The sequence below is a fragment of the Trachurus japonicus genome, chromosome 21 (assembly GCF_045865225.1).
Source record: "Trachurus japonicus isolate A0001 chromosome 21, Traja_1.0".
Taxonomy (NCBI): domain Eukaryota; kingdom Metazoa; phylum Chordata; class Actinopteri; order Carangiformes; family Carangidae; genus Trachurus; species Trachurus japonicus.
The window spans coordinates 26,647,890-26,664,872 of NC_140927.1; the positions used below are offsets into that span (position 1 = coordinate 26,647,890).

The 16,983-nt window shown below is 43.9% G+C and overlaps 1 protein-coding gene across 2 annotated transcripts in view; it reads right to left on the reverse strand.

Moving 5' to 3' along the window:
• Positions 1-5,896: 5,896 nt before the first annotated feature.
• tbx15 (T-box transcription factor 15) overlaps positions 5,897-16,983 on the reverse strand; it is a 39,387-nt gene continuing 28,300 nt past the window's right edge. For both annotated transcript variants that reach the window (XM_085766048.1, XM_085766049.1), the window contains exons 7-8: positions 11,038-11,135; positions 5,897-7,991 (exon numbers count right to left, since the gene is read on the reverse strand). In XM_085766048.1, coding sequence (XP_085622174.1) covers positions 7,144-7,991; positions 11,038-11,135 — 946 coding nt within the window. In that variant the 3' untranslated portion in view covers positions 5,897-7,143. The remainder of the gene's footprint in view (positions 7,992-11,037; positions 11,136-16,983) is intronic.

Genomic DNA, 16,983 nt, shown 5'->3' on the forward strand with positions numbered 1-16,983 from the left:
GAAGCCCCCTGGAGGACGGAGGACGCAGAGCATCGGTCCAATATTGACAAGATGATTAGTGCTTGTGAATATGCAATGCAATGCAAGTGGATGGTGTTAATATCAATTATTAAACTATGCGCTCTCTCCGTGAACATGAATATTTGAAACATTTTCAAAGACTCAAATGGGCTTTGGCACAAAGGCACAAAGTCACTCTGGACCAGATTAGTGCAATGTACAAACTTAAAACACATGTGGGGAAAGTTGAACAGTCCAACCAGGGTGATGGCTATTGAACTGATTTAATCAATTTGTTTCCAGTGTTTCTATGCTTTTAACTCAGGGTCAAGGAGGGATAACAGGCAACATGCTGCTGTGGGAGTGGGAGAAGCAACAGGTGAGACTGACAAGAACACAGAGATAAAGCTGAAGGCTATATGGGTTATTTGTCACAAAGCATTTGGCAGTTACAGCAAAAGGTGTGGTTGTGGATAACAAGGGCCCAGTTTGGTCTTGCCCCTTTCCTGGATCCTGACCTGGCCTTGAACACCTCTTTGCTCCTATAAGGCACCAACAACCAGCCTTAGTCCCAGAGTTATCGTCAATGACCACCCTTATTTCCCCGACACACTGCCTGGCTGTGTCAGGTGACTGCTGGGTGCTTCACTTCACTTTCCAACCTCCAGTGCGTCCAGTGGTTTTCAGCTTCACCTGCTGGCCTGTCAGGACCCCCGTCACCAGCTGTACCTACTTTGGACACCACCACCTTCCTCCAGTCTCCGTCCAACCTTTCAGGCAGTCTGCCCAAGGTCCTCAGCTCTCTGGCTCTCGCCCACCATGAGCTGTCCACCCCGGGTGTCCTGCTCTTCGTCTCAGCCACGAGGGAGTTCCCTGACCCATGTTGGACTCTGGATACTCACATCCCTGCAAAAAGTCAAAGGCTGAACTGGCAAAAGATATGTTTACACTAAGATATATTTAGTTATTTAACAGTATATTTCTTTAAGGAGGTCAGATCTGCTTCATATCAAGATATATTCAAAAGCTGTTGAAGCAACAGTTATTTCTAACCAAGACAAATAACAGCTAAAACAACATAAACTTTTCAACTTACAGTAGCCCACTGTCCATAAGAATCTGTTTCTGATTACGCAAAGTGAAGAAAAGTATTAAATCTTCGCATCTGAGTAACTAAACACGGCGAATATTTGACATTTATTAGTCGACTATTACGTCGATCAGCTACGTTTAAGCACAACCTCACTAAAAAGTCTACTGCTCCACCACCGCTCCGGTTCTCACACTCTGAAACCAACCCTCCACGGGGGTCTCGATATCCAGGTCACTGCCCAGTCAGTCACACTATACGCTGGATCTCTGAGGACCCGACTGCAAACTGCCACGCAGCACCGGACCTCTCTCATTTAAGACATAGGGGCTTCTCAGCGGGGTGTCTTTGTACACAGCGAGGCGCGGCACCACGGGACGGCCTGGGGACGGGCCTGTCTCCATCTGGGCCGGGACGTTTTATCAGAACCACCTGCCCGCGGTGGTCGATCGTATCTCAAACATCTCTTTTCCCTCCTTTTGGAAAGAGAAAAAATCGTTTAGACTCTTTCCTGTTGACCTGCATGCCATCACTGAGGCCTCTTTTCTGAGAGTGTGCGTGTGTGTAAATGTTTGTGTGTTTTATTTCCCCCTTTTCATGTGTGTGTGTGTGTGTGTGTGTGTGTGTGTGTGTGTGTGTGTGTGTGTTAGTGAGCATCACCACTCACTCAGTACTACAACATGTCTCTATACTTTGAGATGGAGGATTTAGATTAAGGGGATGTCTTTAATAGAGGACACAGGCTGAGGTTTGGCATTTACAGGCTAGAATTATGGTTGGATATAAGGGAACCAGTGTAGTCATAACAAGGTCTTTGTAAGCAGTGATACTTACATCATTACAAACACATGCTGTGAGCAAAAGTGGTTTCCTTAACGCTAATAGCTATTTAAAATTTAAGTCAAGATATAAAGAGGTTTCTAAGTGAGGAGATCTTTCTTTTTTTGTCTTGACTGTGAAGCAATGTAATAAAAACAAAGCAGACAGAAAAGTGTCCATACTGCATATATTATATTACTTTTTCTATACTGTGTATCTTTAAGAATAGGAATACTTTATGATAGACATTGCCTTGTAAACGCTTTAAAATCTAGCACTTTGGGGTAGCTATACCTTGCTAGCAATGTTTTTATTTAATTGCAATTGTTGTTTGTATTGTATTTGCATGTGATATTGTACTGTTTTTAATGTCTGTCATATTGGTTTTATGTCTGGGGAGTAGGGACAACTGGGACTATGGATGGAAATTAGCCATTGTGCTATATCCGATGTATTTACGACAAGCCCTGTATTAATTGTACGTTCATTAATATGCACGATCCCATTCAAACATGAGAGAAAACCATTCTTACAACATTTTACAAGATTAAATATCAGACTTATATGATACAGTCTGTTATGAATACAAGTCAACACACCATATGCTGTAATTACTGTAATGATTCAGTACATTAGGTCAAAGTCACCATGTTCTCTGCAAACATCACACATCATTAATTGTTTCCTTAAAGACAATGCACTCGATTTTTCCTCTTGTGTTTATAGTTTTTGTTCTACATGTGTGGTTTTTTTACCCACTTTTGGAGACTGAGGGGTGCAGGAGATTTCCTGCATCCAGGAAGCTGTGAAGCTGTCTCCAGATCTCCTTTTCTGCTCTTCCACTCATCTGTCAATTGCAAATCTGTTGTAAATTTACTTTTCCTCGACTGTCCATCTTTCTTCCATTCAGAGACAGAGAGAGAGGGGAAAAAAACAGGGAATGTGACAACTGTATGTAGAGAGGAACAAAAGTTTTACAGATTCTCCTTTTCTTTTCTTTTCTTCTAAATGTTTTTGTCTGTGATGAGAATTTTTCCAACAATGAGGAGAAACTTTTCCATGTGAATGAGGGAACGAGTTTGTGGTTTATTGATCATGTTTGTTACGTGACAACATCAACAGAAGCTGAATGTTTTAATCTCCCAAAAACCACCAACAGCACTGCAATGCATTCTGGTACACTGATTTTACTCTTGACCCTGTAAGATAATAAGACTTTGAACTGAGGCGAAGACAACAATAGATCGTTATCATGACTTTGACTCACTATTCTGGCCAAAATGATCCTTTTTTTCATCTTTCTTGTGCAACAATTATGTCACGTGCAAGACAGTGTCATTATTATTAGTGGGATCGCAGCATAAGCCATACTGTCTTAATGTGATTATTGAAAAAAAACATGATTCTGGTGTTATAATGTTGTCAATAATCATCAGACAGAAGTGAATCCCAGCCACAGACTCCTTCTCAAAACATGAGCAAAGATCAAAAGCTCGGTTTCTGTTACTTTGGTTCAAAGACATGCGTCACTGATCCTGAGTGTTTCCTCCTTTTCAAAACCAGCTTTTATTCGAATAAAAACAGTTTAAGTCATAAGAGGGAGTCTCTATGATAGACTGCGATGATAAGATTTTATATATTTTCTGTCAGATGAGATAATTAACTCCACTTCTTCTGGCTTCAGAGATCCGCGTTTCTGTGGCTGCAAAAACACCGGCCACATCACCAGAGTCTGTATGTTTCTTTTTCTTAGCTTGACATCTATATCATGACTTTATCAATCCTTAAACAGCTTCAAGATGTTCTCTGAAGGAGAAAAACACACACACACACACACACACGCTGGAGTAAGGGCGGCTGAAGGTATGTGAAAACCCTTTGTGAAAGAGCAGTGATTTAGTGCTTCAATACACTTGTCAGGCGCAGTGTAACACCTCAGAGAAGTGGGTCCACGTCTCCTGTCAGCAATAATTTACAGTGAAGATGAGTCGGGCCGAGGAATCTCAAGCATAAGAGAGGAATAAACACAAGAGGGCAATAGTTTACCAGGAATTCCTGATTGGAGTGTCTCATATAAACTCACACTCTGGTCGTATCAAAACCAGACGCTCACATCCAACAAATTAAAGCAGTGTTTTGTTTTTTTTCCCTCTCTCTTTTGCATATGGCCACTAAACCCCCCCACATCCACCCCTACTCCCGCTGCCCCCCTGGGCTGGACGTGCATCCAGTAGAGTTCCCCAGAGGGCCATTCTGGGTCTGTTAAAATGTCCAAAATGTGTTCGGAGAGAGAGATCAATGGCTGAAACAGGGGGGGTTGGATTATGGGATACCCTCCAGTCAGCGTGCTGTCACTCAGAACGGGCTCAAAGCCGCAGATTAGGCACCAGATCCCCTCTCATCTCTGTCAGAGGGTCTCGTTAAAATAACCCCGGTCCTGTATCTCCCAGTTGTTCCAGTTTCATGTTTTTTTTTTTTTGTTTTTTTCATGCATGGCGAGCCGGCCTCACTCTGCCATTAATCAGTCAATGGGATCGTTTGCATATTTTGTTTCTAATGAAAGACGCCACGATGAAAGGCAGAGAGTGGCTGTTACTGTTACTCAAGCCCTGGCCATTCTTTTCCACTTAGGGACCTGATGGATAGTTTAGGGTATAAAAACAGACCTGCAGTGCATTATGTCATGCCGCTGCTCTGCACTGCTCCTCTTTACAAATACATCTCCTAATTTAACAGGGCCTGAAGTAAATTTGCAGTGAAGACGGGTGGAGGGGGGGGGGGGTTAAAAAAAGAGGGGGGTGATTTTGAATGCTGCTGGAACAAGAGAGAGAGGGGGGGGGGTTGTATATCAGACAAATAATGTGAATAATTATTGAAAATAATGTCCAGATAGATGGAGCGGAGCCAAATTATGAAATCATGCGCTTCTCTCCGGTACATCACCCGGCTCATTATTTGAAGTCATGCTCTGGAAAAACAGGTGTTTCCAATACTGGGCCGTTGTCTCCACGGTCCTGCAACCCCCCCACCCCCCACCTCTCCCCTTCATTTTCTTATGATGGTTCAGATATGATATTTCATGGCTGGGGCCGTACACATGATAGGAAGTGATTGGGGAGAGCCGGTCAGAAGACATCCGTGTAATGGATGCTGATTGGCCCCCGGCTAAATCCCCCGAGTCTGTTCCTGTGTAACAAGAGGGGAACCACAAAGCTGCAGGAATGATCCTAAACTCTGCATGTTTTTTTTTTCCCCCTCCTCTAGTGATTACAGGGGGATTTCTCTGTCTCTTTAAACAGGTGCCATATTTATGTGCATCGAGCACAACAGCAGGGCAGCTGAGTGCAGTTGGCACCAGAGCTTAATTCTTCATTCTTGTAATAAACAGAACCAGCAGGGGAAAAGTTTGCCCCTCTCTCTCTCTTTCTTTCTCTTTCTCTTTTTTTGGGGTCTTTTTCCTCCAGTTTGGTTTATGATCGATGCATTACGTCAGCGTTTGAAGCCCATGTCTGTGATGTGGAGGAGAGCAGATGTGTGTGTGTTTTATAAGTGGAGAGCACTTTTCTTGTGTGATTAATAATCATGTCATTTGTTTTAGCCCGGGGAGCTGCTTTAAAAAACTCTCACTCTGCTGCTGCTCCAGGAGACATCATGTGTGTTTGTAAAAGAATCGTTTATCAGTTTATTTCCAAAAATCTAATTATAAAATAACTGTGAAATATAGAATATCCGGTACCTTATTTTGTTGATTACCTACTGTAAACACTATAATTTGTATTGCTTTATGCGCTCCAAACGGTTTTAGTATAAGCAACTCCTGTTTCATTGGAGTTCTGGGGGAAATTTTCTCCATGGCGAATTACAAATAAAAACATCGCTGCCTGCTCCTCTGACACAGTATGTTCCTCATTTTTACAGAATAATTGTCTTAAATATCAGGTTTACTATGAAAACCTACTGCTAATGAAGAGAAAAATCAAAACGATGTACATGAATTAAAACGTTTATTGAGCTTTTTTACGTGCTTGGCACCTGTATTTACATTTTTTCAAAATGCCTCCAAAGGAAAAAGAAAAAAAAAAAAGAATTAATTTGCTATTTCCCCTTTTTTTTTCTCCCACACATTTTTCATAACAGATCGGCCTGTAAAATTGTTATATTGCTCATCAGCACTTAAATACACATCTCTACAACACACCAAAACATACTTTAATTACTCTGTTCTGCTATTGCTTCTTTTTTTTTTTTTATAACTTCTCACACGACAACCTTTAAGCTTATGTTATTGATTGCATTTGCCATCTTATTTATATATATGCTTAAAAACATAATCCACTCAAAAATAGTGAAGCCATCCCAGTCCATGAGGAGAACAGGTTGAAGTTGTGTGGCAGAGTCCTGAGCCCTCGTGTCCGTGTGAGAGCGCCTCAGATGACCTGGCCTGCGCTCCTCTTGACCGACTGCGTCCACGTGTCGTTGTGTTGTGTTGTTGTGTTGTGTTGTGTCCACCCAGCGCCCAGACGCTCCACCACACACACACACACACACACACACACACACACAGACTCCCCAGCGTATATATGTAGAGCGGTGAGTCACACACTGATCTCGTCCAGTTGTTCCTTTCATTCTGCAGCCAGAACTTCAGACCCCACCGCCGCCTTCTTTCTAAAAACGATACAACAACACGAGTGCTGCGTGAAGTGAAAAACTTCTGGATCACAGTGAAGATTCTTTGGTTACAGGACGTCGTGGCCTGATCGCCTTCGAGCCGCCGAGTCCTCGTCGCCTTCCACCAAAAAACATCAAGGATGAGTCACTTGAAGAGGCTGTTTGCTACTATTGCACCACTACATATTCACAACTGACAATCCTTTCTGAACCGGAGCACGTGGGCTCCTCTTCCTCTTCCTCTTCCTCTTCTTCTTTTTTCTTCCTCCTCCTCACACTGATCTGAGTTTGTTGTTTCCTTCCTCTCGTAAACAGTAAAGAGAGTCAAGTTGCTGTCCCAATTCTTTAATGCATAGATAACTTAATAATACTTGGACTCCCTCTATTACTGCTTGGTAGCCTAAGTGGTGAGTGAGAGTCTTTTAAAAAACAAAAACATGAGATGAAGTCCTTTTCTGAAAGGTTTTTGTTTTGTAACTCAGTACGTCAAACCGGGTTCATACGTCAGAGAGAGATTTTGCTTTTCAGCCTTAAGAGACTTAAGAGACGTGGAGGAGAGTTTTCTACACCATGTGCATGGACATCTGAGAGGACGAGCCGTACTGGCGGCCGTCGCAGGAGCCGCCGCCGCCCTGCTGGCCGCCGCCGGTGTTGCCGATCATGTGCATGGCGTCCATACTTCCGTTGGACAGGTACTGGCGCTCGGCGAAGGCCCCGGCGGGGGAGGAGGAGCAGAGCAGGCCTCCCTGGGGCTTCTCGGGGCTGGCGGCCAGGCGAGGAGAGGTGGGGAAGTTGTATCCGTACAGGTTGTAAGGGTTGTGCAGGGAGAAGGCGTTGTAGGAGCCCTGCTGCACGTGGTGGTGGCTCCCGCCGAACATGTGGGCGGAGGACGCCGGCGAGGACCCGGACGAGGAGGACGAGGCGGCGCCGGAGCTCCCCCCGGCCTGCATCACGTACTGCAGCTGCGAGGCCGGGAAGGAGCCCAGCTGACCGCCGTAGGCGTCCATCTTGCCCCCGGTGCCGCCGCCGCCGCCGCCGCCGCCGCCGTGAGAGCCGGCGTGAGAGCCGCCCTGCATCCCGGCGGCGATCAAGGAGGAAGTCCTCTGCGGCAGGAAGGACTCGGAGGGCTGAGCGGAGGCCACGGCGCCCCCCGCCGCCTGCAGCCGGCCGTAGGAGCCGTCGGCCAGGCCGCCGTAGCCCGCCTGCAGCGCCGCCATGTTGCTGCGGGCGCACGCCGGGTACTCGGACAGGCCCAGGTTGCAGAGCTGGCTCTCCCTGCAGCCCACGTTGAAGGTGTTGGGGGCCAGGTGGAAGGTGGTGGGGGAGCAGGAAGGGGACAGGAGGTGCGCGGCGCCCGAGGGGGAGGGGGTTCCCGTGCTGGAGGTGGTGGGCGACGTGCCGGTGCTCCCACCTGGAAAACACAAATACACAGAACAGACAGGAATGAAATACGGTGGCGTTTTATAGGCGCTTTTATCTTAGTGAGCAGACGGGTCCAAGAGCAGCTCCATATAACGCTTCAAATACTTTCTGCTCCATTCAAGTATTCACCAAGGATCATCATAAATCACACTGTAGTTGTTCACTTATTTTACTCAACCATAAACAAACCAAACACATGTGTGGCTCCTTTTTTTTTTTTTTTAGTTTATTATTAGAATTAAAGCAGAAGTCAGCGATCCGGTGGTTTTGGCTTTTTGTCAGCCGATGGAGTTAGCAGCCCCCGCCCTCGTCATGGATCTATTGGCCCTCGTCCCTACGTCACCACATTCACGTGCATCCCTTGGCTGCACACACAGAGAGGACTGCCCCTTTATGCCGTTCTCTCTCCTCATTGGATAAAGGTTGTAGGATACAAGGAAAGTTTTCTCCTGGGCTCAGAGCAGAGCAGAGTGACTGACAGACCCGTGTTTCAGACCAAACACTCTATAGAAGTGATTGCTGTCAGAAGATACAACTATTTAAGACTTATATTAATACAAATATTCCGCTTACTTCTGCTTTAACATAAGTTATACGATCTTCCTGTTTATTTGCATAACGTAAAACACCTAAAAGAGGTGCCATATTTTATCATACGTCCACAAACCTTTTTTTTTTTCCCCTTTCCCCCCACTTTGGAAAAATTCGATATGATGGGAAAGTGACATGAATCCCTGCCTGTCTGGCTTTGACCTCCCTGTGGAGGGTAGCAAGAAACAAACAGGATTTCCCTGTGGGGAGGTATTAGTATTAGTCTCTCCTTTCCAGACGTCCACATCCTTTCCACCCTGTGGCAGTGCGGCAGGAGGAGGAAAAGTGTTGGAATGTGGAAAGAGACTGATTTTTTTTCTTCTTTCTATATGCACAGAATATATTAAAGGGTCAGAACGTATCTTCAAATCCAATTCTTTCTTTCTACCTAAGTCCAGGCAGGAGTACGACGCAGTAGTAATTGTTAATGGGAGAACTTCCCAGTGGTCCACATGCATCCAGTCAGACTAATAAACTAAGCAGTAAACTACATTATGAATTCACCTGCTGCCAATGTAATAAATGACCTCGTAGATCCACATGGACCTTTCTTTTTTTCTTAAACTGCGACCCCTTAGACTAATTGCAGGCCACTCTTTGAACCTGCAAAAAAACAAAAAAACCCATGAACCCATATCATAAAATATATAGCGCTGGTATGTGGGGATAAATATGGATTCAGTTTTGACCATGTCTGGTCAACAGTCCCTCCCTCCATAAAAAGCCACAAGCAGTTTAGACATGTACTTTAGAGCCCAGAGGGGGAAAAGAGGAGGGAATATGTATAGAGCTCCATCACAGAGGGAGGGGGAGCAAAAAAAAAGGGTTGGCACAAAGTGTATCCACTAAGTCAAGCCTTTCATAGTGAAATGATAGCTGTGGGATATCAATCGCATATTTCTCTATTAATGAGACTTTGGCCGGGGTTCATCTTGCTGTTGGAGAAATTCAGTTTGAAACCAGAATGAGGAGGAGGCATAACTAAATAATCCAGGACTCGCTTGGCTGGGGTTCTGATTTTGCACCATATGCCTTCGATAATATTGCACTGGTGGGGGAGATGAGATGAGGTGGGGGGTGAGGGGTGGGAGAGAAAGAGAGAAAAAGAAAGAGAGAGAGAGAGAAAGAGGAAGGAAGAAAGACATGTATGAGGAAAAAAAAAAAAAGAGGATGATAGTTTGGTGATGTCATGTTTTCTCCTCAAGGTGCTTCAGTGGAAGAGTTGATTAGCTGAAGGGGGAAAAAGAGGTTGTTCACACTGCGCACGTACGCCACGGCGTCCGCTCAGGGGTGACACATGGGTTCGCTGGCAGTGCAAGGACTTTAATTAAATCCTAATCACTTTGGAGGAGTTTAATGATAACAAACACATGTCCGCCTCCTCAGACGGGAGCGTCACGTCATGCTGACCTCCAGAGCTGACCGGCAGAGACAGAGAGAGGGGTCAGCGAGGAAACAGAGAGCAAGCGAGTCAGCGAGCGAGGGCCCTTGATATGAGCCATGACTAAGACCTCGTGCCGGCGCTGGAGCCGACACAAAGGGAGGTGGCCCGGCCGACGCTGACTCGTGTCGCTGGAGCCGTCCAAAAGCCACAGGCTTTGTTTAACGATTTTATTTTCAAGGGCTCGAGCGAGATGTGAAAAGTTCAGCAGACGCGGGGCCCGACCTGCCAGAGGAGCAGCAGCAGCCGCGTATGGCCAAGCTCAAATGAAGGACAACCGTAGCTGATGTAGTGTGTGGTGAGATATTCAAGGAAAATATGCAGAGGGAGAGTTCAGGTTGGGACAGCACACATGCACCAAAGTCACGCTAATTACCGCCGCACGTTCCTCCTGGATCGTTATTACCTCAACTCCTGCTCCTCTGTCTCAAATTGGATGATTCTTATCTTTCATCGAAATGAGGAAAACAATGAATTGAGAAGGATGGTGGACGCTGAAGTGACCTCTAAGGAGGAAAAATGAGGAGTAGCCTACAGTTTGATTTCACTGTTCAATGGAAAAGATTCTGAAGTATCATGAGTTTACATTAGTTCCTTCGTTTACTAGAGCAGCTTGTGCTTCGGCTCAGGAATGAAGATTTTATCATATGAGTTTTGCTGAGGCGGGGGGAAAAAAGGCCGATCAGTGGCCGGTGGGCTTCAACGTTACGTGTCTGTCGGGTGACTGTCAGCAAAATATCATACATACTTCATACTTCTACCATAAAGAAGTATCTTAACATCCCTGAGAAATGGTATTAGCAATGCTGCGTTCATATCTGAGGTCAGGCGCGGGTCAAATCAGTGACTGTGAAATGTCCATCCTTTCAAAATAAAACAGAGATTCAACAGTAAGACACTGTTGAGTCACAGAGACCAGTTTCTACTCTGGAGGTAAAAGATGTGACCCCGAACTTTGTTTAATCTTGTGTTAATATGTCATTTGTTGTTACATTTGACTCACCTTGCTGTTTCTGCATGTTGGTGAAGTCTTCAAACGTGAGGGTCCTGACAGGAGGTCTCCAGAAAGCATAAGTCTCCATGATGGCCTCCAGGCCGGTCCTGATAGAGAGAGAGAAATAGAGATTTAGATATAGATTCATTTGGATTAGGGCTGATAATAAGATTTTATTGTGATGTTCTTCATTGAAAAATTTCAAATATACATTAATATTCATCCAATTTTTTCATGCAACGATATAGACGGTGTCATTTCTAATCTGATGATACTCGTTCATCTTGTGGTGTGATGACGTGATGTGATGACGTGTCGTGCATCAGTTCTGCTGTTTCACTGTCACATTTGACCTATAACAACAATATAATCGATATAATGGAAGTTAACACACATTTTCTGCCATGTGATTTCTATAATGTGTGTAAGTTTTCTTTTCACGCTTTCACGGACGTTTAAATTAAATTATACATCTCAGCACTAGTGAGGTCATACTGTGGCACTGGATTCAGAGGTGAACTTTATTATTCTACCTTCTCTATAATGCGGTCCAATAAAACAGCACCTTTAACTGACCCGAGTAGTAAACGTTCAATTCACATTTTGCACATTTCCAACAATGTCAACAACAAAAAACCGAGGTATGAAGCGAAAAAGAGCAGAGAGAGAGAGAGAGAGAGAGAGAGAGTGCTGTTGTAATGAACCACAATGGCTGCACAGGTGTATCTAATAAAGTGGAGCCTGCTTTATAACACCGACCGTGTCTGAGGACGTGCTAAGAAAATGAAAATATTTTTATATTAACAGCCATAAAATATATGACCGGTGCAGGTGTGTGTGTGTGTGTGTGTGTGTGTGTGTGTGTGTGTGTGTGTGTGTGTGTGTGTGTGTGTGTGTGTGTGACAGAGACAGGATTAGTGAGTAACAGCAAAAATATTGAGGAGCTTAACTGAACAGAGCGGGAAGTGATGCTCATGGATATTTGAGTGTGAATGGGAGAGAGAGAGAGAGAGAGACAGAGGGGTTGGTGGTAAATGAGTCAGACTGGGCGAGAGAGCATCTGAATGAATGGAGAGAGAGAGGGGGGGGGGAAACTGAGTCCTGCTCGGAGGAAACTGGAGCCATTAAAAAAGGAGTGAGTTTTTACAGAGCACATAAATCCTGGTGACGTTTCATCTCCACTCTGAACACGGTTTCTCCTTCCTGCTTGATTTACTTCCCCGCGCCGGCCGACGCTGCCCGTGTTGTTTTAGGGCCACCAGGTCCCCGGCCGCGGCCCAGGCTCGTTACAGCGCCGCGCTAATCGGCCCGGCCCGGCCCACGCAGGCTCGAGCCCGGCCCCTCGCCATCACTGCACTCATTCATACCATCACTAGTCTGCAGTGGGACCAAAACCCAACAAATGAGCTGTATCCCTCCGCCGGGCCGTAAAGCCGAAGGCTCGGCAGACGCAGGTGACGACACCATCGTAACAGCTTCTATATTAAGATGCTGTTAATAAAAATAAAATAGAAAAACACGCCGGTGCTTAATTTGAGAATTAGCAGCGCAGCTTTGCCCTTTTCTATTAATTTATATTTTCCCCTCAGTGTGGAGTTGGTTGGTAACGCTCCACAGCAAACAGGCTGCGTCCACACGCGCCGTCGACCTGCTGCTGCTGCTGCTAAAACCCAAAGAAAAGTCACACTTGTTCTTTTTCTCTTTCTTTTTGGTGACTGTAAATGTAGCTCGTGTCTGTACGTACGGTGGCCCGGAGTGTCCAAACATGCATATACACAAAAATGCTGCAAGTTCAGAAAACATCTTCTTGAATTTGACACACAACACACGCAAATGAACAAAGTCCCCTAGAAACGCTTCAATTATGCTGTGATTTTTTTTTTCTTGCACCTTGTGTGTTGTCAAACTGAAGATATTTTCTGAATTTGCATCATGTTTGTGTATTTGCATGTGTTTCCTGCCATGTTGAATTGACCTCTCAGGGCCACCGTACATCAGGATAACCTGATGTTTTACCACCAGTTTAATGACCTTGTCTCAATCACTTTTTCTATTTCATGCTGTTGCTACTTTTGTTTTTGTTTTTTTCGAAGGGATAGTGGATCTGAAATTATTTCCTATCCAAGATAAACGGTTGTCGAGCAACATTTGAGCTGTTTTGAGGCAGCAGATTTTTTATTTTAGTATGAAAATATCGTTTTATTTTTCGTTTTGTAGAACTGGTCAAATGCCCTGACATTTGTTTTCTATCTATCTTTTGTATTTCTTATTTTCTACGTATTTGATGAGTCTAGCTTAAACTTTGACTCTTAACCTTTATGGCCACTATAACCAATAATGTCACACAATGTTTCATTGTTCAAATCCACCAAGCTGCACTTTCAATTAGAGCCTTGATCCAAAGGACTTCCAACTTTAAATATTTAGTATTCATGTGATATTTTGGTGAATTACACTCAGATGCAAAACTCATGTGCTGCTGTCAGGGTGAAAAATGTTTCATCTAACTTTTTTTTTTTTTGAAAACCTAAACGGAAATTTGATTATAAACACACCGTACAACATATGACTGCAAAACAAAGTGGTTTGGCGTTCAGATTCCTTGTAACACCTGTGATGTGAATCAGAACGAGAAGCTGAAATAAAGATGAAATAAACTCATTTTCATCATTTTTCCCCCTTCTCAGCATTTGGCTCCTGTTTGATCACATGTCTCCATGTTTTCTCCATTAACGCAGCTTCTCATAAGGAACCGTGTTTATAAAACGTGATGTGACTTCCTCGTTAAAGTGAAAAAACAAATGATGTTCAACTCGCTGCACACAAGAGCTGATCACACGTTTATTAAACTGATATTGATACTGACACTCGATCTAAATCAATTGAGAAATAAGTCTGAAAGGCAGCACGTTGTTTTAAATGTCAGAGTGGGTCTTGTTTTTCTGATTTGTACCATTTTTATTTCTTTGTGTAGTTTTAATTTATTATGAAGCACATTATCTTTTATTATCATTATCTTAGAAATACTTGTCTGGTTGGACTGAACCTCTGCAGAGTTTTGTTTTATTCTATTTCTATACGTATCTGCACACACCTCCCAACATTCAAGACCGTGCTCAAACTCACCTATTTAAATTAGCTTTTAATATATAATTTTGTGTGTTTTATACAGTTTTATTGTTGTTTTTAACTGTATCTCACTCTGACTTTGCTCTATTTTATGATTTTTAAAGTGTAAAGTGTCATTGAGCATCTGTAAAAGCGCTTACAAATAAAATGTATTATCATAATCATATTTCTATCGCACCCGTCATAACAATTTATTTAACCCCAGTTTTTCTGTCTTTTATTATTCATATACTTCTTCTATATTCCCCCTCTCTGTCCTGTTGTGCATGTGTGTGAATGAGAGTCTTGAGTGGCAGCGTAGGGGGGAAGAGGGACGAAGGAGGAACTGGAAAGAACTGGTGTGGGTGGTGTGTGAGTGGGGGGTTTGTAATAGATAACCACAGAACACCATTAACTCCACTGTCATTTATACTTGTTATTGATATCTGTGCACGAAAAAAAAAAAAAAACTAATAAAGAAAAGATCTGAGCCACATGGAAGAGGAATAAATTTAAAGTTGCAGCTGTGGTGTGAAGTCTAAAAAAGGTACAAACGGCTGAATCTCCGGTGATATTTCATGCAGAGCACACGCCCTCATCCGCCCTGACCTGACTGTATGTGACCAATTACACCCTCTGAATAATAATGCAACGGCAGCAGAGGAAAGGACAAAGGTCAGAGCTGCAGCTCGCTAACAATATTCATGACTAATCAAAGACAAACGGCGTGAAATCTGAAGATTTTTGCGCGGCTCAGGGAGGTTCTTTAAGGTGACAGAGTCTGAATCCCCACGGGGCCGAGGGGGGGGGGGGGGACCGGCAGCGCTACGTGAGAGTAACTTCATTTTCTCTCTCCACGGACAAATATCTCATCCTCCGTTATCTTTTCATCTGTAGCTTTTCTGCAATGAAATTCTAATGCCACTTCATAAATCAAACAGTCTATTGTTTGAAAAATGAAAAAAGATGTCTCAAATATCTGTGTGCCAATAATGCAGACCAGATGAGGGGGCTGCTTTCATGTGCGGTTCAGTACACTCCCGCCCCGTCCTCCCCTCCACTAACGTTATATATGATAATTCACAAACTGAGAGGAATCGAAGGAAAAGAAGAAGAGAACGAGCGCGAGGAGGAAACTCGATAAAAGACTGAGAGAAAGCGAGGGTTTGTCTTTCCTGACCGAACCAAACATATTTCCTAACGCCGTTGTTAACTCGGGCAAGACGCTTCGTCGAGATGAGCAACGTCGAGATTTTGACTCTACAGTGACAGCAGGCAGCCAATGGGAGCGCTCCTCCTCCTCCTCCTCTCTGACATCATCATCATCATCGCGCTGGCAGCGAGAACACAGCTGATGCAACTGCTGACAGAGGACAGAGCGATCGGACCAGTCAGACCGGCAGCTGTTTACTGTCGCACGTTGACACCGCCGACACTCGGCTACATCCTCTCCGCTCCCGTCGGAGCGTCGCGTGTCTGCCTGTTGTGTGTCTGCCTGTTGTGTGTCTGCCTGTTGTGTGTCTGCCTGTTGTGTGTCTGCCTGTTGTGTGTCTGACTGTGTGTATGTGTGAGAGTTGGCACGTCCCAAAGAGCCGGGGTTCTTTCGAAGCCTGAAAGTGTGCGATGTTTCCTGAGTGGCACAGAGTGTGGGACTGTGTAATGAAAAGCCATGACTTCAGTCAGAGTGTTAATAACCCTGCCAGAGTGGATTCGGTGCTTTGCAGGTCAAAAGATGTCTAGACGTCTAGGTTAAAATAAACTAAATCACATTTAACCATTGTTCCCACTGCGTTTTACGACTACAGTATATTTCAGTCTCTAGCAGGTCCTAACTACGTGTTGAAATACTTTTTTATGGTTTTATGTGACCGTCGGAAAAAAAAATATTGTTCAGACAGACGACTTTTAACCTACGAGAGAGAGAGCGACAGGACGGAGACGCGACACGAGCTCATAAGCAGTCAGGACTCAAGAGCCACGCAGAGCTCGGTGTGGACGCAGTGGACACACACACACACACACACACACAACAACAAATCACACTGAATATTTACATCATGAGGAAAAAAAGTGTCCAACACAGGTGAGATTAAAGGTCGGAGACTCCACGTGGCAGATGTGTTTCTGCTCCTGCTACGTCTCAGTGAAGGTTGTTGAGAGTGAAGTGATACAGTATCTGTTATCTATACTGCAAAACTCCAAATCTTTCCAAGTCCTTTTTCTTCAAAATGTCTCATTTCTAGTCAAAACTAAACTCTTTTCACTTAAAATAAGACTCATCACCTTAAAAATTAAGTTATTTTTAGATCATTTTCACTCATTTCAAACAAATATTCATTTGAAATAAGTGGAAAAATCTGTTTTTTGTGCTTGTACTGTAATAAGGAAGAAAAACTTCTCTATCAGATTTTTCTACTTATTTCAAGTGAAAATAGACTTGAAAGAAGTAAAAACTGTCTAAAAACAAGCTACTTTTAATGTGATGTTTCTTATTTTAAGTACAATGAGATTTGTTTTGACTAGAAATGACATTTTGACTAGAAATAAGACAAATATTCTTGGTAAGATATTTGAGTTTTTGCAGTGAAGGTCGGAGACTCCACGTGCCAGATGTGTTTCTGCTCCTGCTACGTCTCAGTGAAGGTTGTTGAGAGTGAAGGTTGTTGAGAGTGAAGTGATGTTATATCTGTTATCTACGGGCGTCAGTCGTCACGTTACACCACTAAACTACACTGAGGTAAATAATTACAGAGCATGACGTGACCTGATAAAGAACAACACACACGCTGAATTTGACGCTAATCTAGCGATTCATTTAAATATCTTCAGGCTGTAAAAGTTCATGTG